Here is a 26,583-nt window from a genome sequence, read left to right on the forward strand (position 1 = left end):
GAGAGACAAATGTAATGGTCTATTCAAATCAAGGGTGGAAAGAGGGGCAGACGCAAAAAATAGCGAAGGTCAGCTTGCTAATTAGCTACAACAAAACACTTGTGATACCGGGCTGCCTGAGACCAAAGTTCATTCATATCCACTTGACATATCCCCACATAAAAGGCTATATTGTCAGAGATATTCTCAACATTGTCTGCTATATTTGCACTGCAACTGAACTGCCAAGATTCAGCACCCCGATCAGGAATTAAAATGGAATTAGGCAAGCATTTAATCGGCCAAAGTAGTCCTGTGTTAAAAGTAAAAAATAAAATAACAGTATTTAGAGCTTATGGTGAACACTAACAAACATAGAGGCAAAAAAACACATGACACGCAGACCCAAGTTATTGACCCTGCCGCTATTAAACCCATCTGACATTTTACGGCGATGCTGAGTAGCTCTGCTATGTTTAGACTGTCCCAGTTTTCCTGGGTCATACACACTGCTCTTTGTCCTTGCATCACAGAAGCAACAATTTTGCCAACCCATACATTCTTGCAGATTTGTGTCAGCAACTTCTGCTAAAAGGATATTTTCAGCGGCCTTTTAAGATGTGGTATGCAGTCCACTGCTGGAAAGATCTGCAAGAACAACGGTTTCCTTGAATACATATACAATAGTTTGCATCCAAACAGCTTCAGAATTGCTGGTGTTGTGAACCAGAATTTGTTTTTTATTTTTCAAAAACAAAAAAATACATAGGCCTTCAGTGACGTTGAAAAGGGAGTGGGTGGTTTTTAATCACTCAATAAAATTGGTCAATAAAATGCAATGTCAATATTGCTTAACCACAGACTACTGCCTGAAGACAGACAGAACCTACATTAGTCTTTATGCAACCATGCCAGACAGTTATGGCTGATAAGATAGCTGCTTTGATACTGATCACAGTGATTAATTCAATATTTCTGATCTCTCCAGCAATCTCTACAGTAAAGAAAATACATAATTTAGGATCTTCCTGTTCTAATTGTGCTAGTATTATAGTAGAAGTCTTTCTTGGGTTGTGTGTGTGCATCTCCGTGTGTGTGTGTGCACATGTGGAAGAGGAGACGTGGACAAAAGGCTAGAGTGAGAAACATAAGCTGCTATTTAACACACTGAAATCTCTCCCCTTAACTCCCATGGCACTCATCCATTTAAGACTGTTTACATCGATGCTCTCACCCTTCGGCCTCTCTACGGCTGTCTCTCTCTCCCTCACTCTCTCACACATACACACACACACACACACACACACACACACGCGGTCTCTCAATCTTGCGCTCTCACAGTCTCTCTCCAGGAAGTGCTATGCACAGAGACTGGTCTGTGGGAGTGGGCAAACAGCCAGCAGTGGCTAGAAATTTCCAGTTCCAACTGGATCTGACGGGGGTGGGGGAACTCACACCCACATTACAGAGGTGGCCAGTGAGGGGGAAAAAAAATAAGCTAGTCGTCCCTTAAAAATGCTTTGAGCGCCGCCTCCTCCTCAGACCAAGCTCATGATGCTAGATCAGCAAGATGTAAGAGGGCTGCAATATTTCTTGGAGAATATTACATATTGACATCTCAAAAAATGGACATGCACAATTTATACCAATTCCAACTGATGTCATACTCATCTACCTGAGAAAATAATCCCTTTCCATCCATTCTCTGCTCAATGATTCTACCAGAATCAATTAGTGTTGCAGAAACACACAATATTAGGATTGGCAAAACACAAGGTCTGGCAAATTTCCCTGCAGATTTCAGATGACAAACTGTGACACCCGAGTAATGTCAACATGACCAGTACAATCATTTTCTGCAATTTGAGGATATCTACATTTACATGTATTTATTCAGCAGATGCTTTTATCCAAAGTGACTTACAAAAATGAGGAATAACATTCAAGCTTCAAGCTATTTGGCCACTTTCACTAATTAAGTCTACCAGCATGCAGGCCTATCATTCAATACCGACTGTGTGCACTTGTATACACACATCTAAACAACCATTTTAATACAATTTCCTGAGAGCACTTGCCATCATCATTTTGTACTGGGGACTGGGGGCATTGTTGTCTACAAGATCATATGTATATATACACAGGCACAGAAGGGAATGGTTTCAATTTGCATAATGTGTTGCAAATGTCACATTTGACTTGGTCACCGTCAGAGGTCAAAGGAGTTTGAATAAAATATGTTGGCCATCTTCTTACATCTTGTACAATACCGAATAATGGTAGTCGTGGACATGTTATGTCCACCAAAGATTAGGCAATGTAAGGTTAGTTCATTTTGGCAACTGAAAAGTGAACTGTAGTGTTTGCTGTATCATATTAGCTCCAGATTTTCACTGAAGGTACAGAGCCTACAAAACCTGACCAACTGCCTCTTGGCTCTGGAAGACAGGGGGGGCTAAGCACATAAAGAAAGTGTGTATACCACAACAGAGTATTAGACTATGGACACCCAAGGTGTACACCTGAAACAAAACAAAAAATCTTCAAAGTGGTTGGCTTTCTGTATGTTATTTTTTGTCCCCATTTCAAAATATAAGAAGAAATGAAGATGTTGAGGAAAAGAGAGACTTTTGGGGAAATACTTCGGAAGACCGAATTTTGTGAGACAGTTTGCTTTTCAGACAGTTATGGCACTACATACAGTACGTGGAGGGTTTCATTAACAGAAAAAACAGGCTACCTTTGTTCTGAGTAGACAACAACCAGCCACCGTATTAAATACACCAATTCAAACATTTTCAGTTTTTAACTTAAAATTTGCACTACTTAAAGGGACACCAGGCAACGTTTTCGTGTTAATTACTCATCTTCGTAAGTCGGTATATGGTTAAATGACTCATTACAGGGCGAATGAAGACTCTCTCGCCCGCCCCTACTGCCTGTAAGAAGAATATCCCGCTTGCAAGTTCAGTGTATCGTACCCGCCGACCGAAGCAGGATCAGTTTACATCCTGCATCCACAGCACAGAGGCAGGCTAACGAAATGCTAGCGATTGTTGCAAAGGTGTGTATAATGGCAGAGCCGGCGAAGAAGCAGCGAACACCCTTGACGGAAGATGCAAAGAAAAGGAAAAGAGCTTCAGACCGAGCGAGGGGGAATTTCGTAGAGAAAAAGCATCAGGCTTGCCTGGTGTCCCTTTAAACACAGTACATAATTATGATTATATACATCTAGGCCTTATAATGACCTAATGCATTATTGCCTTGCCTGAAGTGATTGCAAGTTGTTGACGAACAAGAGGGGGATAATGGGCGCTAAAAATCAAGTACAACAAAGAAAAATACTGCATGGTAATATGACTTTTAAGAAATGCCTTGGTAAATTTAGACACGCTAGTACAAACGATATTCCCTGATATTCCATGACTTGGCCAAAAAGTGATCAAATCCCTTAACTTTCCATGTCTGGAATAGACTTTTTACAATTCTATGATATTCCATGAAATTCCTTGACCTATGGAAACCCTGTATAGTATAGTGCCTTACAGGGAAACGGAAAATCAAAGAGGAACGGAATTGGGTGCTTTACTGAAAGGTCATTACTGAATATGTATTTCAACGGCAAAGGAGAGGGGGGGGCTGTTTTTTAAAATACAATTCTAAGATACCTAAGGATTCTCAGAGAAGACACCTACTGATGTGTGCCAAAGCATGAGCGTATCAAACAAATACACCCACATACATACCTACAATACACGTTTGGCCTCCTACAATTGAGTTGAGTCATAGTGTGGGAATGTTCTCTGTTGGCAACAATCTGTCTTGAATTGGCCATCATGCACCTTTCAGTGCAATTACCAGGTACTCACTTTCCCAAAGTAAGCCCACCTAAAGGAGGCAGCGCCCTTCACATCCTGCACATGTCAATGTGCCCTGAATTAAACCCAAACTACAGTAACTTATGTATCATTAATGGTTTCCCACTGCCCTGTGAAGCAGGATTTACAAAACATTAATCATCTCCCCAACATCATTGTATATTTATAGTGGAAAATAAGATAGGAAATAAGTTCTAGTGGGATGCATCCAAGTTCAAATCTTCCACATATGGTATGGACATTTTTTTAAAAACAGCATTCACATACCATATTTTCCCGACTATAAGTCGCACTTTTTCTCATAGTTTGGCTGGTCCTGCGACTTATAGTCAGGTGCAACTTATATTATGAAAATATATATTAGTTGAACATGTTTTTAAATGTTAATTCATATGAACTGACAGCCGCGAGAGAGCGATCTAGGCTTGTGGAATGAAATCGTGAGCTTGGCTTGCGACAAGTCAGACATTTTTTCGGTGGGTTTGGGGGTGTCACCCCCGGGAAAATGTATTAAATATTGTTATGTAAATGCAAAAGTTCTGCGCACTTTCAGTCAGAGATTAGTGCTTGCACTATGCCTGAAACATGCGTGCATACCTAAATCCTCAAATTATGGCCGGGATTCTATTTATAGCCGGGCCTCAGATTCAGACAAATAAAGGCCGGTAATAATTGCCTACATTGTTTCAATTTACCTCATAAAAGAGCTCTTCTTAATATTTTATTTGTTGGTTGGTTTAATATTGTTGCCAATGAAAAGTTGTTGTCCTACACCATGGGTCTCCAACACGTCGCTCTCAAGCTACCAGTCGCTTGCCGCCGCCTTCTGAGCTTGCCAGAGGCTGAAGCAGTAGCCTACATTTAAACACAATTGTTGCTGCAAGGCATACAAGCCTGCCCCAAATAAAGGTGCTGTGCTTTGCGCAGCCTAAATAAATAAAAAAAGACCCCAGCCATAATTTGAGGATTTACTGTATCTGTCTCCTAAACATTCCTCACCCGTTATCCAGACATGCATGGAAACATTTGAAAACAAAACTCACAGGCATAGGTTATTTTGAGAATGATGACTTTCTCTTCTGCATTGTCCTAACCGTTAAAATGAGGCATATATGACGAGGCATTGCAATAATGTTTACAGAGATACACTGTAAGGTTGGCTGCAAAGATTAATATGCAGACTGTTACAATTGACTGACACACTCGCGCACACACATTATCAAAATCATACGCCAGACGCTTTAGGCTAGTCTTTCTACATGGGTTTAGTTAATGATCAGGCTATAATAAGACCACACTTTAATAGTGATTGGTGTAAACCGGGACATTTTAGCGTCCCGACAGGCTTTAGTCAGGACTCGAGACAAGCAACTCAAAATCGGGACTGTCCCGGTTAAACCAGGACGTCTGGTCACATTCTGTGTGAGTTGAATAAACTTGCCTTTTCAGATTAAATGTCCATAGGTTACTGGTCAAGAAAGACTTATGAACAGTCTCTAAAATACAGGGTTCTTGCAGGTTTCAGTAAGCCAAATTTAAGACCTTTTTAAGACATTTTAAGACCATAAACATTGAAATTTAAGACCTACACAACGCATTACCAAAAAAATATTTCAGAAGAAATTCTGAAAAAATAATTTTATTTCAATGAATTCAGTTGATTAACTGATTCAGCATTAATTTCATTTACTGATAAATCACATTAGTAACCTTCCACACCCAACAACGTCTACAACCCAATTGATTTTGACATTGCTCACTTGTAGTATACTCAAGGAAAAACATCTGTGTCAAGTGCCAAATCAGCAGGAGAGAGAATGCACGTAGCCTACGCAGCGTGTAGCGCAATGTGTAGGCTATTTGGTTACCAACTAACACTGTTAGCCAATTCACTAACTTAAGACTTCAGTGCCATCATGTACAACGTTTTTTTACACAACAAATACAGAAAGGATGGAGGCAGCAAAAGTAGGGAAGTAATTTCAGATGGGGCAAGAACAAGGTGAATTTGTATGCTTGTCAAAACGTAGTCCTACCCTGCATTAGAGGAGCTGATCATCATACCAAGCACACTCTCTGTTTAAAGTCATACACCACGGTAAACTAAAACTAAAATGTTACAAGGTGGCAAAAATAATATAGGGTATTATTAGCCATGACATTACTAGGCTGTGAATCGTTCGTTCATTTATTTTTATTTATTTTTTTTTTGGGGGGGGGGGGGGGGGGGGGGTTTACAAACTTATTCAAAATCATCCCCCCCTCTGGTTTTTACACAAATCGCACCCTGCCTACAGGCATGCTCAAACATGTCCTAAAACAACCCTTAACGTTCGTTTTCAAAACTGTGCAACTCACCGAGTGGTTAGTGGTGTTCGTTGATGTTCCAAAACAAGTAGCGTAGTGAAATACAGTTTCTGTCGTGTTTTATTTGTAAGGAGTCCGTAGGAGTCGATTGCAGAGTGTGGAGTAACACGCTCTGTAAATTCACAATTTCTTCGGATTTTTTTTTTTAAACATAGTCCAGTATTTCTTTCGAAATTGAAATGAAGTTGTATGCAACAGCAAACCCTAGCTTACTAACAGGTTGGAATTTTGAAATGTCACGTGATGTGATGTCGTGCAACGACGTGATGCAATCGACTCCTACAGACTTTCCCCTAAAGATGCTAGCTGCAGCAGCAACATTTCCGGAAAGGTACTGGCTTGATGAAATTCATTCTGGACTCTCTATCCAACCACATAAAGACCTCGGGATACTCCGGTTTGGCTTTAGGGACCCTCTACTCACTATCACGTAAGTGTAATGTTGTTTGGAACTGTAGAAGAGGTATAAAAATAGCGTTTTGTAGCGGCGAAATGACATGCCCTGGTCACTTCCAGGCTAACGAGTTTTGACTAAAAACGGTAAAAATTTAACTTTCTCAAAACACATCCGAATGACATGATTTTGATGTCAACTCAACGTATGTACTCCCAATCATCCGTAAATTGATCTAAAGTGCATTTTACTCCGGATAATTCCTTTAAATGAGTGGTGTTTAGTCAACGTGTGTAGTAGGTCGTTCGACAGAGGTGCAATGATATTGTGCTAGAGATCGGAGGGACCAGGCATTGAGGAGGACGACAGCAGGGGTGAGGCATTTTGCAGCTAGCTTATGTTTCTCAGCTCTGGTGTGTGACTCCAGCGTCTTCACACCCAGAATCCCTAATTTAATTTTTTTTTTTTTTTTTTGCAGCGAGCCTCGTACCTGGAGCTGGCTACCACTTGTAACCAAAAGCGGAAATCGATTTTCAACGAGCCATGTCTCGTTGAAAGTACACTTTCCCATTTTCCACACGTAGCACGTAGTTATCATTTTTTTGCATGGGTATGAGTGTTGTTTGATATACTCCTTTACCATACCTACTTATAAGCAAAGAAGTACAAATCATGTACTACTGTCATATACCGCTCTTTTTCTCTTGAAATAACCTACTTCCATGTCAGTTTTTTGGCCTCCTCCTTCCTGGAGGATGGTTTGTAGTGCTAGGTTTAATCAATGTATCATAGAGATATTGCTTATTACACAATTTTTTTTCTAATTTCCCCTTCCTAGCCAGAACATCTGGGGGGTCGTATGAAACCTGCTGGTGGGCCAGATCTGGCCCCCGGGCCTTATGCTTGACACCCCTGCTCTAGAGCTTTTCCTCTTCATGACGCATTTTTTGACTGATTCGAATTATACTCCGGAGCGACTTATAGTCCGGAAAATATGGTACTTGCAATAAAACTCAAGCAATTTCAAACATCCCATCACTATACTGTACGGATACACTGGGGAAAAAAACAGTCTGGGGCGCCAGATGATTGGATTAGAGCAGTGTTCCCATTTAAAGAGTAGTGAGCAAAAAATATGAACGCAAAGCAGGACTCTCTCCTCAAGCATCATTTCACTGGACAACACAGCACTACCCCGATCTCCCAAAGCCCTTCATCATTTCCAACAACACACAATCCTATCACATTCTTATGGCTAAACTGGAGATGCATTCAATTTGACACCATGAAGCTTCATTACAGTAAAAGAACAGACGGCACAGAGCAGCACCAAAAGAATGCATAGCACCATTCTTAGCAGAGACTCGTCTCTGAGTGACCTATAGGCTTTTCTGCATACAGCCCACAGGAAAGTCTAATGGGATGTTTGTGTTGATTGACTTTTGGTTTGTTGGATTTATTTTCGTAAGGATCTGAAACTCTATTGGTGATTGACATGACATCTGACATGAACTCTCAGTGAACTCTCTCAGGCAGTGGCAAACATTACTTCTATCCTTTTGCTGGGGTGGATAGACATTAGTTGAATAATTTATACCAAAACAGAGGGAAAACCAAAAGCCTAACCAAAGTAATCAGAGCTTAACCAAAATCACATACATCTGATGTGTCGTGCAAATGCTATGGATACTGCAAGAGATGAATTGTCTTTGATGCCTCAGCATGGGTGCAGACAAGTACATTCAGGGTAGGGCTGCACAATATTAGGAAAACATGCGATAACATTATTGAGTACTGTGATATCGATATAACTTGCGATATTTAAATATTTAATGTTTTTCTCCATTCTAGGCTAGGGTTGGGAGGGTGGGGGGAGGTAAATGTATAATTACAGAAATAAATGTATAATTTTCTACATAAACAATATAAAATATGATGTAGCCTAGGTTATATATGGCCTGATGAAAGTGGACAGCTAAGAGACCTACTGACTAGGCTATTGAAGTTGTGTGGAAGATCTGCTCCAAGAAAATCCTCGTAAAAGACGGATAGACAGCCAATCTGAACACTTGTGCACCAACCAGCGGAATATTCCACATTGCCAGCCTTCGCTGGGCCTAGCAAAAAAGCTACTTAAGCTATATCGTGGCGGTCACTCTATCTAAAATCTTAAGTAGCCCAGTCTGTAACCTCATACGCTGCGCATCCCACGTTATTAGGCTACTGGCCGGCATGCCGACTACGAGTGCAGCGGAAAGTGAAAGTAAGGGGCTGCGATCACACAGTCCAACAAAATAGGCTAAACAACTTTTACAAATAACGAATCCTGATTACCTCTCTGTTGCTGTCTGGGGCTTTTGCTAAATGTAAATCATGAAATACAAGCCTTACAGTGAAAGACAGATATCTTCTGATCCTATAAAGATAACGAAAGAAATTGTTTATTTTAACAAGGTGAAGAAGGAAGCATTTGGCGCTGTGTTTGTAACACGTCATCCTTCATAAAACCAAAATATTTCCATAGGCTATAACAGACGTGCTTTTCCTTTTAGTCACCAATTCCTCTTCACCCAAGTGTAGCCTACCTCACTCCACTCACTATCTTCAGCCATCACGACATTAGCTCCCTCCTCAACACCTGAAACATCACACACCTAAACTGGTAGGGGACGGGCTTCTAGGGCAGCATGACAGCATCGGTTTGGTAAAATATGTTGACATTCAGAATGTGAATGTATCATAGACTGTATGGAATGTGCACGGCACAGAAAATGTATCGACATTTATCGAAAATTAAGTCATCTTTGCGGTATGTCCATCGCAAGCGTTGATATCGCGATAACGATAGATTTTAGATATATCGTGCAGCCCTAATTCAGGGTACCCACTCTAAGTAAATGTAAAACTTTTCCATGACTTTCCCTGACAAAAAGAACTGAATTTCCATGACTTACTATGTAATATACCGACCAGCCGTGTAGCGTTCAAGAATCTTTTACTTTTTTAGAGCGGGAGATGAATAAATGGGCTACTGAATAAACAAAGTTGGGCTACTCAAGCAAGCAGTAAAGCTAATAATCAGCTACACACCAGTTCTGCGTGGAAATATTTATATTAATGGCAAGTAAATTTTAAACTGCTACAACAAAATTCCGTGATATTCCTTGACTTTGCCGCAAATAATATACAATTCCCTGACTTTCCATATCTGGAATAGACCCGTGGGAACCCTGTACATTAGACACTGCAATGTGGCAAACTAGCTGAGAGCAGGGTGCAAAAGTCTTTCATATATTACATCATCCAGAAACCCAAACTGCTGTGATTAGCAGCAGCATGTTAATCAACTCCTGAAGTTTTGAAATCTCTCCACTTTTCCTCTGAAAATACTTCACTGCTTCTCCATATTAGCCCAATAACAACTGCCTAATGTGGAATGCATTAGCCTACCAAATTGCTGAGTACCCAAGTAATAAGATCACAGCTTTGACTTATTTTAACCATGGTTCCTCAAAAATACTGGCCACATGCCAACAAGGAGGATGTGAGTGATGTAGAGAATTGTGGTGAGGCCACCCACCTGCCGCTGCTGCTGCTGCTGGTACTGCTGACAGAGTCGGAGCTGGAAGAGCGGCTGTGGGATCCCGACCCGCTGGGGGAGCGCGGGGCTCGTGACGCCTGACTGGAGAGCCTCTGTGGCGAGGGGTTGTGTGACTGTGAAGAAGAGTGCGGCGAGCGGCTGCGGCTGTGGTGGTACGACCGCTCTGTCCGCCTGCCCCGCTCCTCACGGTAAAGGTCCCGGTGTACCACGCTGGCCAAGGTGAAGGGCTCGCGGGCGCCCCGCGCCTCATAGCGAGTCTCTGCCGCGTCAAAGCGACTGGGGCTGCGGCTGCGAGAGCCGTAGTAGCCTGCCGTGACCGCCGACGCCGACGCCCCGCCAACCACAACCACTCCAGCTCCGGCAGCGCTGCTGCTGCTGCCACTACTGCTGCTACCTCCAGCCACGCCGACCACCCCCACATTGCCTGCCCCCGCACTACCTCCACTGCTGCCACTGGTTGAGGCAGAGCCACCCCCACCGGTGCTGAGGGCGCGGTCCCGTGGGTCCCGATAATAGTCTGTATCGTAGTGCCGCTGACGCTCAAAACTGCTGCTGCTGCTGCTACTCCCGCTGCCTCCTCCGCGCTCATGGTGTCCGTAGGCACTGTGATCGTACGCGCGCTCTCGAACCTCGGCAGCCCTAGTGAGGGAGGACGACAGGAGGAAGAGAGGATGGCAGGGGGAAAGATGAAAGAGACAGGGGGGGGGGGCGTTACTTCATTCTGTTGCTGCACCTGTGCACTGAGTTGAAAGGAATTTCATGCATTTCATCAACATTCTGACATCCATATTGTGAGATCACGTGTTGCTTTCTTTCATACTTATTAGCCCTCAAGCAACAATGCAGTTTCTGAAAATACAAAGACACCACGGAAGTGATGCATCAATACAATATTTTTTTTTTATCTTAAATAAATAAAGCTAAACATGACTTTTTAGGTTCTTAAAGAAATCCTTGTTTGTCAAAACATCTAACATCTAATGGAAGAAAGCAGCTGTTTTGCATGACTGAGGTCATACATGTAATGGCATTTCGCACTCCAAGTTACACAGGGTGAAATCAAACTAAAAGGCATGAGTCAGTGTCTTAATTTTGCAAATATTAACCAAATATTTATATGCTTTAATTTCACAAGACTTCAGGATAAGCTATGTGTTCATTTTCACTCCTATTCAAATTTAAGCCTTCCTAGCACTGTCAGATGTAGAATGAAATCAAATAGCCACGTATGCATCTCAGACACTAGGTCTGCTTGTCAGTTCATATAACATGTAGTCTTAATGTTACTGGGCTTTTCAGCATCTATTGAAGTGTTTCCGCATTACTTAGTGAACTTTTCTTATGGAGCCAGATGTAGCCTAAATCCCTAGATCACGCAATATCTCTGGGGACAACAATTTGTCTGTGGAATTTTATCTATGTGTACAGAAAAATAATTATGGTTCTTAGAGCCTTAGAAATATCCTAAACTAATCCAATAGCTCATGAAGGCAATCCATGAAGTAGTGGGACAGCAAAGGTCAGAAGGTGTTGTCAAATTGCAGAAATTACTCCACTCTCAATGTGAAACAGTTGTCCCTAGACATAATGTTACATTACTTAAGTGGTAAAGCTACATCTGACCCCAAAAGTCAGTCATTGAAGCACTAGTAGTGAAGAGTATATGGCTAATCTAAAAGTGTGTAATTAGTGAGTTAAAAATTAAAATAATGCCTATAAAAATAATGTTGCAGTTTAATATGCTTTTTTCCTGAAAGACAAACAATCTGAAGAAAATCTGAAATCTGAAATTGCAAATTAGCAAACATTCATGCCATGCAAAGAGCAAAGTTTGGTGGGGTTTAAAAGGCATCAGTTCTGGCCTTGTGAAAAAAAAATCTGGAAAGAATGGGTCCAATCTTGTGTTTTTGCTAAACTGTGTTTGTGTACAAACAATTTGCATGTTACAGGATTAGACCTGAAATTGCTTTGAAGACTAGTGCTGAAGTGCAAAGCCATAAAGCGGTATGTGAAAAGTGACTTCACTATGGCTCTCTACTGTGGGAAATTGCTGCTTTAGGAAAGTTATTCAGGCAATGGACATTACAGCGTGGGAACTCCACCCACATACTGGTTGCCTAACATGACCCTACACTAAAAACATTCTTGAGGAAATGGACTGCGGGCGGCACAGGAAAAGCACACCTCTTAGCTCTGTACATGATATACTAAAGCAGACTGAAGAATTTCTTTTTTTGCCCCCCTCCTCAACTATGTTAATGCTTATTTAGCCAATGTTATCTGCCCCCAGCAATAGGTTTGCCCATTTCATAGGCTTGCTATGTTTACTCAGGATACTTTTTGTACCAATTCCCTCAGAAACAGCCTAATGAATATAAAGGCCTAAATAATTATTGTATTTTTTTTTTTTTTTTTGATACTGCATATCCAGGTGTAAAGATGAATTATGTGAGTCTTGAATCTCTGATACTGTAACTTACTAAGCACTGACATTTGATTTCACCTTTGATTCCCTGCTGGTTTGCAGTGCTGTGTAACTTGAGTGTGATTAACCAATGGAACGCATTACAGATTCCACTCTTGTAGCTGCTACAGGGTCTGACAAACACACAGAGATGACGCATTGCATCAGTACATTCACTCCTTAGCTCGGTTGCCTTCTCCTCCATTTCTACAGAGCTATAATGCAATGCTTTGCACGTTGAGGTTTCCAATAAACTGCTGCTGCTATTTTCCTTTTCAGAGTGAGAGAACAAAATAATACCACTGTCCCCCCTCAGAAACATCATATTACAGACCGAGGAGAACAGAAAGGCAAGGAGCCAGGGAGTGTGAGAACGAAGGTTTGGGGGGGGGGGGGGGGGGGGGGGGGCAGCAGAGTGGGTTAAAAAAAGGCACATAACTGCAAATGCCAACAAGCTATCAATACAGCCTGTTTTTACCAGCTACTACTGTTAGTGGGAGATATAGGGAAGAAGAGATAGAAAGGGACAGATGCAGAAAGAGAGATGGGGTGGGTAGGGGTAGGGTTAAAACTAGGGGTTAGAAAGGACAGCTAAAATACACAGGGCAGACATACCAACCTTTTTGGACAGCAGTAACTTGACCGACCTACAATTCCAAATACAATCTAGGGAGACAGAATTTTGTGAGCAAAAAAAAAGGATTTAAAAAATGTAGAATGTTACTGAAAAAGGTGGGAAAAAATGGCGAATGCTGCAAGTAGTAATCCTTTGCTTGGAGGGGCTGGTAGGCTGTAGCAAAAAAGTTATCCCCAAAAGTTAGTCTTCAAACAAAAAAAAATAAAAGTCTGTTAATTACATAAAGTATCCATAGTGGAGAGCTTGATTTGTCTTTCTATACGACACCATTGGAGATTCTTAAGAATAAATAAAAAAATCGCCTAAATTAGCAGATGAAACGTATTAAGTCCTCAAATAATAAATCCATATGGCATTCTTCATCACATATAGGCTAGTTCCACTTCCTTTTAAGTCCATGGGTAAACGACTCTGTGTGCATTCCAGTAACTCAAATATTAATACTAACTTGATGTCTGCGCCATTGCTTTTTTATCTAAATATAAATAAATAAATAGGCCTATATAAAATTACGTTTCGCAAAACACATCCACATCTTGTAGAAATCCACATGGAATGAAAGCTGGTGTTGTACACACCACTCAGTCCTACGGTCGCCATAATCCACAATGGCCCTTCTTCAGAGCAAATCCAACGGTCAATATAGTCACCTTCAGCACATCATCAAAAGTTATTGTTCCACCAAAGCTCCCATTCTCCAGACGATGGTTCATTAGAGAAGTCCACTCATATTAGGTTGGTCAGTGGCAAGACATGTATTGTTCATCAAAAAAAAATCCATGGGTCGTCGAGTTTCTACATCCAGTGATGGGAGCTGGGTAATCCTTTCAGAGTGAGACGAGTCAATACTGTATCCAAACTTTGGAAAGTCCTCTTCAGCCCCAGCACAAAATAAACCCTCCATGGGCATGCTCTATGCAGCTGGTCGAAAAATAGTCCTCCGTCGATACCCAAATATCTCCTCTACGTCCACCATTAAGATTTTGTAGTTATTTCCAGGAGTGAGAACGAAAGCAAGAAAGAGCCTCAAACCAGAAATAAAACCAAATGAAAATGATTTAAAGGAGAAAAAAAAGGAAACCAAAAGTTTTGCTCACTGTTTCTGTCAATTGTCGGCAGATGTCTCCCAAAGTATTTACCAGCAGAGCCCTGATACCACATATAATCCCAAAGAAAGAAAAAAGAAAACCAAAGAAAACCAACACCTCGAGTAACACAATATCCGTGTGTTTGATGAGTATTAATCCAATGGGGGGGGGGGATTCATATCCTGAGTATTTTATCCATAGGATCCCGACTGTGGAGGAAAATCACTGCATATGCAACACTCATTTTTTTTTTTTTTTTAAAGAAATCCAATTACTATTTAATGTGTCATAAATAAATAGATGTAAAATAACTCAAAGTAAAGAAGGGTAAGATATTAATCCACCACGGGCGGTACTGTACTCCAGATCAGGATGATCCCAGGTATTGCCGCCGGAACAGAATCACATCCGCATCCGTAAATCCCAGGGAATCTTATGACATCCAAAACATGCCCTGGATTCTCCGTAAAATGTTACATCCAACTCACATGGTGATTTACTTTCAAAATGGATTATAACCCATTACTAAATACCTTAATACATAATGAATGCGTGTTCGCGATGCATGAACTTGCTCTCTTTGGATCTCTAAAAGTGTATGACTCCAAGAGCAACGAAGGGGTTCAAAGGACATAATGGGACGCCTGAAGAAACAGGACTGTGTGAATTCCTTTTCACTCCTCATTTGTATCTTTTCTCCCTTTCTTTTTTCAGTGTTTTTGGTTTGCATTGTTTATTTCCCCAAAAAACAATCTATTAAATGATCAGAGAATGCCTGATGCCTGGGAAAAGGCTTTCTATAAGAAACAAAATGTCCCCCTGCCTTCAGAGAAACTATGTCCACTTACCCGTCTAGTCTGCGTTCATAGCGTCCATCTCTGCTGTGGAGTGATGCAGGAGGCCCGTACACAGGGCCCCCCGCCCCCCTCGTGAACCCTGATACATCCCGCCCACGAGAGCCTATGGACAGGCTATCATCCAGTCCACGGGCTGCGCTGGGGATTGTTCCTGGTTCATTGTAATCTGTGCGCAGGTCTCTGTCCCCCATCTTGTTGATGGAGTTGTGTGCCTTCTGAGCACTCTTAATGTCCACAAAATCCACAAAAGCAGCAACTCCTCCCTCTGACCCACGCTTCGGCAGGACCTTGACACTCTCCACACGTCCATATCTGATATAAAGACAAAGGACAACAACAACAAAAAACATATCATTAGGTAGTGAAGGCAGGAACCCTCTTGTTTTTACCACATGACAATTCCAAGAACTTAAAATGTCTAACCATCGCCAGTAGCAATGAAAGCTCACAAATACCAACTTGCATGGATCCACTCATGCTATATTGTACAGTACCTCACTCTAGATGTGATTGATTCTAACAAAAATACAGGCAGAAAGAACTACTTCCTTGACTTGAACAAAAGATGACTAAGCTTATATTACTACACCATGAGCCTAGTGTTGATTTAAGTACCTTTAACATGTAATTTGCCTAATAAGATTAACATCATATTCCTACAAGTAGCAATACAGAACAACAAAGTCAAAGTCAAACAAATAAATTATAAACGTATTTCAGCACTCATGGGTAAACACAAGGAGGGGGGTCAATCTGAGGGTTCATTAAAAAAAAAAATCATGGAGAAACTAGCTAGTATCTCTTGGTGAGTCTTTTATTTCATGAGATTTCGCAATCTGCCTGACAATGTACTTCACCAACCTCAAACAAAAAAACGATATGGTAATGTGTGAGACCATCTAAGAGTGTCCCCGCCCCCATGGAACTGCACCCCTTATCTACATGAACACAGCAGAATATACGTGCTCTTTTCAGGGGAGGCCAGTGAACTATCTGCATTGTAGATTTGTTTGTGGAGCAAGTATTACGAGGACAACTGCATGATGGATACGTGGTCCAGATCGACTGAACTTCGTTTAACACCTAAATACGGAAATGTTTTCATGTAGCCTACCACAGGTACAAGGTACAAGTATTCATTAAATGGGCTATCACTAAAAAGGTGAGCAGAATTGCTGAGTAGCGCGCCAGCTCTGTCACGAGACCGAAAAGATTAAATCATTTGGAATCACAGGACATTTTTCTAAGGAGGCGTAGGCTACAACCTGAGCCTATTGAGTCTGAAAACAATGTGTTCGATATGAGGACCCACAAAAAAAACACCCGCTTTCGCACGCGTCTCAACAGATTGTGTGAGGTGTGCAGCGCAATATGCCAGTTCCCACATTGACTGTACAATCTTCGTCGCCATTTTACAAATATATTCACACTGCTTACTCATTCGCCCGTCCCAATCTTCAACAGATTCTCCCGCATTGGGCTGCCATGCTTTGGCACCAAAACGTGTGAGCATAGGGGGCTGTTTGGTAACATTTTTATCGTTTCACAATCACACTCGTAAAATGTTTCTGTCATATAACCTTATAGTAAACGTTGTACTACAATCCCAGATATATATGCATCGAGTTAAACAAGTAAATTAGGTGAAGTAGCGTTAGATTTGTAACAATTTATGCTAATGACATTTGACACTCGAAAAAGGCAATGGTCACACGCCAGCAATTGCAACACTTATATGGCAGCCTTTATCATTACAACCACAAGGCTACCAGAAATATAAGGTACTCTATAATGACCAGCATTCATGGTCAACGTCGATACGATTGGGATCACACTGGCGACTTTCACAAGGATGCAATGAGCGGGAATTTGTTAAAGTACCAGCCATAATGGCAATGTGATCTTTTGCATTTAATATGTAGTAGACGCTCTATTTTAATGTATATGACCGTCATGGTATTGACATGCAGTGATCAGAGTATATTCGGTAAAATAGACAGCAGCATTCCAAATATGCGAATCTTCTGGATTTTACACCGACAGCATGGCTTTAAAAGAGATGTTTAATGAACATGCATCTTTCGAGTTATAATTCTGGGCACATTCAAGTTGATTTAAAATGACTTGGTTACGATCCCACGTACAGTAAACATACATCTACAGTGTGTATCTGGTAAAGTCTTTTTCTTTACCACCTCAAGATTACTCCGTACACATGTCGGGCCACTACATCATCTCACACATGCTCGACAACGGATACTTGTCTGACACAGGAGTCCATGAGATCTGACAAGTTCCACGACTCATGTTGAGGCAAACTTCCACAAACCCTGCAGTGGCTACTAGATTTCAATGTCCACCTGCAGATTTTTACATTCTTTGGCAGGAAGTTAACATAAGACATTCTCTGATAATACTATTAGTCACAGATCGAAGAAGCTGGGAGCCAACACTGATCTAGTAACTATGGTTACCAGGTTAGGTTGCTAACTAACATTAGCTATCATAGCGCAAGCCTGGTTCTCCTTTTAGATACATTGAGGAACTTGGCAAAATAGAGGGTTAAAAATATCTAATCAGTCCTGCTAAAATACATTGAAACAAATCTTGCACAACCTCAGTAGCGTTGCGGCGACTTCGTAAACGCATGCAATGCTTTGTGGCTTAATGTTACTTTTGTCAGCAACCATGCTCAAGCTATGGAGCTGGTCAATTTAGTTCTCCTAAATACAATCCAACTTACCAATGACACGGACCACGTCAACTATCTGGCAAGGCTTGCTTAAAACTGACAGTGATTGGCGGACACGGTGATCGTGTCGCCCCATGTTAGAGTAATGCTACCACTGGCAACGTTGTTCAATAACTTCACTGACTAACGTTAAGACTATCTAAATGTTACAACGTTAACATTACACTAAAAGTCAACATAATTAATGTCGATATTAGCACAGCTGCCTAAGTTACGTTGGCTCGCAAATAACCAAGGCGAAAAAAGTTAACGTTAGCTAATGAGAAGCAAAGATCATGTTTGCTATGCTTTGCTAATAAAGCTACTTCAATAACGTTAGCCAACACGGAACATTGTTATTAATCAGTAAGGTTAAATCCAGGGTAACTAACAAGCCATTCAGAAACTTCAGCCCATTCGTTACTGACGTCCGTGTGTTTCTACTGAGCACGTTAGCTTGCCATGTCCAACTCTGATACCTAAATATGGCTAATGTTACTACCGTACCAAAACTCACCACACAGATAGCTAACAAGCTAACCAACATAGCTAACGTGACACAGTGCAGCTGTTAAACATCTAACGTCTGCCAACTCACTAAACGCACTTTTTCCAGGTGTAATTGCTGCCCAGTTGCTTTGCATCGCTGATAGAAAATACAGTGGATGAAAATCAGATAGTTATCGTTAGCAAGAAATCTTAGTTGTTTTATTTGTCCTGGTGGTTGTAAACTAACATTAGCTAGCTAACTTAGGTTAGATCTTGCTACCTTACGTTACCTAACTGGCTAACTATGCGTAAATCATGCTATAACTTAAGTTACTTTACAGGCATGCATGCACTACAGAATACTTATTCAGTCAGATTTGCTGTAAACATTAGCTTGCTAACTCACCGTTTGAAGTGTTCAATAATCTTCTCCTCTCGTACATTTTCTGGTAAATTCCCCACCCATAAGTGTCTGGTTTCCCGGACCATACTGCGAAATCTTGTCCCCCGACCATGCAGATAACTGTATATGTTTTAATCCAGACCAAATGATTGTGTACGTTGCAATCCAGGCGCTGCGATATCTTGTGAGTGAATCATCGACAGTTAGCTTCGACTGGATCCCACCACCATTGGACTTGCTTCTATGCTTGCTCCTGGACGATGTATTTGATTCTCTGCTGTCTAGGAGAGCGCGCGCTGTCAAGAACGCGCTCCATTGCTGTTCGCGTGACCAGGCGCGCCCCTGATTTCACGCGACCTTTGCTTTGCCTCGATCTCTACCCAAGGAAGTGGTGACGCCTGTGTCATGCTGTTTGCCATGGCACCTTCGAACATTTTTAGTAAATAATAAGTCTTTCTTGTCTTTTCTTGATGCAAACAGACACAAGTTGCCAGACACACGCCACAACTGTTTACATCTACAAACACACACACTCCTACAGGCAACAGAACCAACTTTATACATAATGAAAAACCTTAAAGTGTCCAACTTTGCAAAAGTAGGCCTAGGCTAAGGCCTGTTAAAATAAATCAATCAGAGGTAGCCTAAGGTTAGACTATCAGACTGCGTAGGTCTTGAGATGACTAGCAATAGTCAACACATAGCTTAATAAGGTTGTCTAATTTTATTAAAATATTTTTTTTTTATTTAATTTACAATGACATTAAAAATCTAAATCTTCTCCACAAAATTCTTCTTAAAAATCACAATCTTCTCCACACATTGTCCAAGCTTATTAATACCCGTACATGTGCAGTCTTTACGGAGAAAGCAACATTCAACATGTTTTAATCACACACAGACTTTAGGTCTCATGACATAAGGTATTGCATGTGCAAAGAGGAATCCTTCACAAAACGATTCCCAATAAAATGGTGTCATTCTTTCTCTTTCTGTATGTAAACCACGCACGCGGTAAAATGCGGCAAGACTGCAGCGAGTCCAAAACGCATGCGCAAGAAACGCCTACAAAGACATAGACGGATTGTGAAATTTGGTTCTGTCGAGTGGTTGAATATCTAGCAGCCTAGGCAAGACATGGGCAATGTAGACTGCCTGGTGTATAGGCGAAAAAGGTTCACTAAGATAAACAGTGGGAATGTTCTGTGGGTTTGGAGTTACACGCTTCTCACAATTAAGATTTTTGTCTGCAACTTAAGCCAGAAAAGCGAATCCCAAGGAGATGATAACTGGCTATGCACCAGCAAAGCACTTTTGGACCGGATTATTACCGTATCATTTTTAAAGGAATTACCTTGCTCCACTATGTCGATATAATAGCCTACATCATAGGCGTGCTCCTTCAGTGTTCTTATTCGCTGGGAGTAATCTGTTATGAATCGATATTTCTTCATATAAATCCCATCTCTTATTGTTCAGGGTATGTAATTCGATGGATTCATGAAGCTAGAGAACAAACGGATTGCAGCGCATTCTTGTCAGATGTTCTAAGAAAAATTCTTCCCCAATGACAGTGTTTTTACAAATTATTCAAATGAGGTGTTTGTTGCTTTGTCTTCAGATTGACGCCATTTTGTCTCCTTGGCCGTCCAAAATAAACTATTTCAACGTTTCGGCCATTTTGTGACGCTCGAGAGTCCGTCTGATTGAGATTTCAGACGGAGTCTAAGTCTGGTATGATTATAGCGTGTTGCAGAGGAACTCTGTAGCCTACTCTTTTTTGTTAACATTGTAACAGTTTCGTTGACTGTTAAATTGTAACAGTTGCACATAAGCTAGCTGACGAAAAAATATAAAGAGACCACTAGCTGCCAATTTTTCTGAAATAAGCATCTCTAGGCTACATGACAGCCATTCCATTCCAGTGTCTGTTGAATTCCAACACAAGCACACCTCATTCTACTTAATAAGGTAGGCTAGGTGATAACCTGAACCAAATCTTATGTAACGAGGAAACCCTTACAAAAAACAGGCAGTTTTTTCGTAGCCTATAGTAGCGTTATATACTACAGTACAGTGCAGTACACTATTTTCATGTCCAAAATACCGCATTTCTGCAGTAAAGTATAGCCTACAGTAAAATGCATTTTATGTGTACAAAATACTGCATTTCCTGCATAAGAAACAAATATTTCCTCCAAAACAATTTTGATACTCAGAAAACTGCAGTTTTGACACTTGAAGTAGCCTATGCAGTTTTTTTTGTAAGGGAAAGTATAAAAACCTCTGCTGTGGTCATCACTACCCTCTTGCAATAGGATGGATGGCAAAAACAATGCTAGTACGTCAAAAGTAATTGGAAACAAAAAATGACTATTGACCATGCCAAAAGAGTTAAAAAGAAAGCTTTTGAGTGAGGAAAAGAAGGGTTCAATTCTGTCTTTACTGGGAGAGGGATACAGTGAGTGTCAGGCTTCTATCCTTAAAATTTCTAAGACAGCAGTTCATAAGAACAAGGTCAAGCAGCAGACAGTGGGGACAACAAAGCCTGCAGGATGACTGTCAACTCATTTGAATGCCACTCAGCAACTATAGGATGACATCAAAAGACCTACAAGAAGAGTGGCAAATGGGGTGAAGTGCACAGTGAGAACGATTCGAAATTCCTAATTCCTAAATTCCTAAAAGGTTCAAATCATGTAGCAAATCAAGCTAGATAAAAGCTTTTCATCAATGAGAAGCAAAGAAGAGCCAGGCTAAGGTTTGCAAAAGACCATAAGGATTGGACGATAGAGGACTGAAGTAAGGTCATCTTTTCTGATGAGACCAATTTCCAGCTTTGCCCAATACTTGGTCGTCTAATGGTTAGACGGAGACCTGGAGAGGCCTACAAGCCACAGTGTCTCGCACCCACTGTGGAATTTGGTGGAGGATCGGTGATTATCTGGGGGTGCTTCAGCAATGGAATCGGGCAGATTCATCTTTGTGAAGGACGCATGAATCAAGTCACATACAAGGTTATCCTGGAGGAAAACTTGCTTCCTTCTGCTCTGACAATGTTCCCCAACTCTGAAGATTGGGTTTTCCAGCAGGACAATACTCCATGCCACACAGCTAAATCAATCAAGGTGTGGATGAAGGACCACCAGATCAAGACCCTGTCATGGCCAGCCCAATCTCCAGACCTGAACCCCATTGAAAACCTCTGGAATGTGATCAAGAGGAAGATGGATGGTGACAAGCCATCAAACAAAACTGCGCTGATTTTTTGTGCCAGGAGTGGCATAAAGTCACCCAACAGCAATGTGAGAGACTGGTGGAGAGCATGCCAAGATGCATGAAAACTGTGATTGACAATGTTTATAAATAAATATGAACTTGTTTTCTTTACAGTATTTGAAGTCTGAAAACACTTCCATATTTTTGTTATTTTGACCATTTGTCATTTTCTACAAATAAATGTTCTAAATGACAATATTTTTTATTTGGGATTTGGGAGAAATGTTGTCAGTAGTTGACAGAAAAAAACAAAACTGAACCTTTTATTCAAACACAAATAGTAATCAGAGAAACTGAATTTTGCAGTGGTCTCTTCATTATTTCCAGAGCTGTATGCAAGCTAAACATTCTCAGACATCAAATTTTATGTTTGCCATAATGGTACTAAAATGTGATGCAATCTAGGAAAACCCTTCACATGGTGCACTCAAAAATCTTTGTTTTTTTTTGGTTTCAACCCTCTCTGGTAAATTTCACCAACTTAAGATTCTGACACCATCCACATTCTGGACACTGTCCCCTATAGCAAAATCCTGGATCCAAAATCTTAAGTTGGTAAAATTGCATAATGTGAAGGGTTTTCCCAGATCGCATCATGAGTCGCTATGGCTAATTATTTGCATGAGCAAGTTAGCATTAGAAACAGATTTTTTAGCATCCTAATTGTTTTTTAGTTCATAGATGTGAACAATTAAAAGGCCTAGATCTAGGAGCCATTGGGGAAAGCAGTGTTGGAAGAAAGTGTGTAACAATCGAAACCTCAAAGAATCAGACAAGCCAGGTGTTTTGACATATTTTGGAGCAGTTCTTCTCTGTCAGACGCCTAAAACAGTGGATGACAGATGCAGTTTCTGAATGGAAAGTCTTTTTTTTTTTTTTATCATTTAGGACTACTTGATGTGCAGTTTGCCTGTTTGGCTAGCTGTCATTGTCTGTCATCATAACCCACTGTTGTAACTTTAGAGTATTCACACAATCTTGAAAGGCACTAACTTTTAATGTGTAGTTTTAAAGGTCATTTCAATCTGTTGCCTCAGTTGAAATACTTGAGGTCTGACGATTAATTCTTACAAAGAATGTCAGGCAAAACTAAAAATAAATGTTATGGCGAGCAGTCACATTGTGGTGGTCTGCAAGTTTTAGATGGTATGTGTTCAGGATCACTTGATTTAATCAAATGGTTCACCACTTTAAGTAGCATATCAGCTGGACTAGCAATAGCAGAGTATTTTTGTACCTTAAATCGGACTGGTCTGGTCTGGTACAACACGTTATCAACAACATGAGTGTAATTATTATAAATGAGTTATTAGGCCCAGTAACATTTGATATAGGCTCATTTGGCATCACATGATGTGGGCATCATGATCCATGTGAAATCATTAAAGTTATCAGGGGCTTTTGTGTCTCAAACACTGAAAAATGTTAGTAGGCCTTTTCTTTACCATACAGTACATTGCAGACTACTGCCAATAACATGATATTTAGCCTTCATTTATTATTCTTTACTTGCAAGTCCCACATATACGTAAAGTAACAATACATAACGATAACAAAAGTATAAATTATAACAAGAAATTAGAAAATAAGTACAGAAAGGCAGTCAGCTATAGTGTTAATTACTTTCATTTTTGTTTAAATGTCTTCTGTTGTATCCTTTCAAATCCTGGTTACTGTGAACTTTTGCTGTACCCTGCAAAAGAAAACAGTATAGTTTAATGTTGCACTCTTTCATTTAAGCACATGGGGGGAGGGGGGGGGGGGGGTGATAGAAGAAAATGCTTATGGGCCATGCTCACATTTTCTCTGGCATTCAGTAGGTCTTCAGTAGGAATTAAACAAGCTGCTTCTCCCAGGAAACACACGAGGACATGGAACATATCTGCCCATTGGCCCACTGTCAGCATCAGCAGAAATAGGCCTCCGAGTCGTACCACCACTGTGTGAAAAGCTGTCTGGCTAGTGGGTTGCCGTTGTTGTTCTGAGGGGATAAAGTAAAATGTAAAATGTTTTAGTTTATACCACCACCCATCCCATATCCTCTGATTCTACTCACCTTGTGTAGACACCACAAGCAGTGTATAGCAGATTGTTAAGGGTGTCCAGAACCGAATAGCCTCTTTGGCTGACAAAAACTGCTGATTGATGGAAATTAAAGCAGCAATTGCAGCCACAGTGAACGTGAGAATAAGAAGACAGCATAAAAAGGTTAGGATGGAAGATCCTGAGGTTAATAGTCCAATACAGATACCACAGTAGCGCTGTGAACTGTGCAAATGGAATAGTGTCTTCACATGTTGATATAGTCTTGAACACTGACTGGCCAAGAACCAACTCAGTGCTGTGGCAAGCAGAAGACTCAACCAGCGATGGGGTGCCTCCTTGTGGAGAAAATGAAGACTGCAGCTTAGTGCACATCCCACAGAGAATTGACACTGAACAAGTAACCTCTCTGTATACCCAGTGTGGGAATCCTGTAAAGAGGAAATATAATAACATTATATATCTGGCCTGAATACAAGAACAAGTTACAAGTATTTAATTGCATGCAGAAAAAAAGGACAATCTTACTGGTCCAGCAGTGACTCGTGCTGAAATCACTCTCAGTATGAATTCAAGAACAACCAGTGATGCAACTTGTGACCCCACAATAGCAAGGATCCCTGTGAGGAACCAAAACTGGAATGCTCCAAACAGCCACTTGAGGTGGCCTGCCCTTGGTTTTGATTTCCCTTCATTACCTTTGTCATTTTCATTTCTGAATATAATTGGACAAAATATATTTTATAAAAGTTTAGAAAGGTCAAAACTATCCATAATCTGTAAAGGCCACTTATGCTCATTTAGAGTCAAACAAATATATTGTTTATACTGATGAAATACTACTGACAGGTTACAGGCAAGAGGTGACCTTATCTGGGTGAAAGGTTAACTTCTGAGTTTATATCAATAAAACAATGACATGCACAATGCACTCAAATCCGACCGAGTATAATTAAAAGGTTTGGCTTAAGGCACTGTGATTTTATTAAATAGGCTACGCACAATGACGATTAGAAAATTGTTCTCACCTCTCTGACTCAATGAATACGTGAATTCTCAGTAGACTGCAAAGCACTGAGATCCCACATGCTCCAACAATTCCTGTTTTAAATGTGAAAGTATGAGCGCTTTCAAATTAGTCTGAAAGTAGCCATGAAGCCTATACGCTTCATATAGCAAAAGTAATAAAAAATCGAATAGGCTAGGATTAACGCAGAAATGTCTAGCAGAAAACGTTGACGACTCACCTTGCATAAAACTATCGACAGGACTTGTTTCAAACAGTAACCAACTCGGTAGAGACGGAATTAAAGAAGTGAAAAAAGACAGCATTTCCCCGTTCTCTGAGGATTAAAATGAGTTCGTCCCCTTTGTATAGCCTACTTAAGTCGTTACAATAATCAACAGTAGGTAACCTAAAAATTATGTAGCAGTCAACCGACACGGATTGTCTTTCCAAACTGGGCTAGAGAGTACGCATATACCACAATTAATATTTGAGCCATCCATACATAATCTAGCAAGTCAATTCTCACTTTGTTTCGGTTGCTGCTGAGTTTCAAAGGTCAAGGCAATCCTATGTGGCAATAATTTTATGACACACCACTATCGTTAAGACTCATGACGCATCAAATTAATGGCCAAACTAAAGCAACCATTTGTTTTGCCATAACTGAATTATGTTTGTGTGTATATTATTTGGCGTGCTGTTTAGTCTCCTGTTGTAAGCAAACTATTTATCTGTTCACCTCACAGGGAAAGGCGTTCCATGCTCGAGGAAACTACATTTACATACATAATAGCACCCAGAATGGTTGGGATTGTCAGAATTTGTGCTGATTAGGCTAGCCCACTGCCTACAGTAGGCTAATATCTACAGCAGGTATTGTTTAGGAAGCAATGGTATCATGCAAGCAAAGCTGCAAGACTGGTGTGGTGGATTTCTATGACTTAAAGGATGCATGTATGGTTTTTTATAAACTTTGATATTACTGCAATTATTATGAGACTTCAAGGCCTGTACACATCTTAAGCAGACCAGGCCAGGTGTCAAAGAGTGGGGTGAATGAGTGCACAGTGACACTGGGCCTAGACGGTCAAGAGCGAGAGGATGAGGTAATGGAAACTGGAAAAAAACAGAATCAGACAGTTTTGCATATAATTTTTATGCATGATATGACAAGGGGTCCCACCAATATCCGTAACCTTGGTGGATGCTGATAGGTCAACAGGTGTCTTTCGAGGGAGGCGAGAAAGCCCAACTTCAAGGTTAAGGAGTATAAAAAGATAGGCCGCAGCCATTTTGATTTCGGATCTCATCAGGGGCCGCCATCTGATGACATCTAACCTCACCCTATTGCTTGACACCTGGTC

The 26,583-nt window shown here is 40.8% G+C and overlaps 2 protein-coding genes across 2 annotated transcripts in view; both read right to left on the reverse strand.

Annotated features, from left to right (window-relative positions):
• Window positions 1-19,217, reverse strand: part of spen (spen family transcriptional repressor) — a 36,153-nt gene extending 16,936 nt beyond the window's left edge. The window contains exons 1-3 of the mRNA XM_042096942.1: window positions 18,892-19,217; window positions 15,257-15,577; window positions 10,199-10,858 (exon numbers count right to left, since the gene is read on the reverse strand). Of these exons, the coding sequence (XP_041952876.1) occupies window positions 10,199-10,858; window positions 15,257-15,577; window positions 18,892-18,974 (1,064 nt within the window). The 5' untranslated portion in view covers window positions 18,975-19,217. The remainder of the gene's footprint in view (window positions 1-10,198; window positions 10,859-15,256; window positions 15,578-18,891) is intronic.
• Window positions 19,218-22,351: 3,134 nt separating this feature from the next.
• Window positions 22,352-25,799, reverse strand: tmem82 (transmembrane protein 82). Its single transcript, XM_042097175.1, has 6 exons — window positions 25,458-25,799; window positions 25,239-25,311; window positions 24,739-24,925; window positions 24,224-24,641; window positions 23,967-24,148; window positions 22,352-23,860 (listed from the first exon to the last, which is right to left on the reverse strand). The coding sequence occupies exons 1-6, from the start codon at window positions 25,540-25,542 to the stop codon at window positions 23,783-23,785; spliced, it is 1,023 nt and encodes a 340-aa protein (XP_041953109.1). The 5' UTR covers window positions 25,543-25,799; the 3' UTR covers window positions 22,352-23,782.
• Between the last annotated feature and the right edge of the window lie 784 nt (window positions 25,800-26,583).

This window comes from Alosa sapidissima, chromosome 7, assembly GCF_018492685.1.
Source record: "Alosa sapidissima isolate fAloSap1 chromosome 7, fAloSap1.pri, whole genome shotgun sequence".
Taxonomy (NCBI): domain Eukaryota; kingdom Metazoa; phylum Chordata; class Actinopteri; order Clupeiformes; family Clupeidae; genus Alosa; species Alosa sapidissima.

Coding starts and splice junctions, on each gene's coding strand:
- tmem82 (XM_042097175.1), bottom strand. CDS start 25,542: ATGCTGTCTTTTTTCACTTCTTTAATTCCGTCTCTACCGAGTTGGTTA. Junction 25,312..25,457: donor TGTCGATAGTTTTATGCAAG/GTGAGTCGTCAA, acceptor CATTTAAAACAG/GAATTGTTGGAGCATGTGGG. Junction 24,149..24,223: donor GCTTGTGGTGTCTACACAAG/GTGAGTAGAATC, acceptor TTATCCCCTCAG/AACAACAACGGCAACCCACT.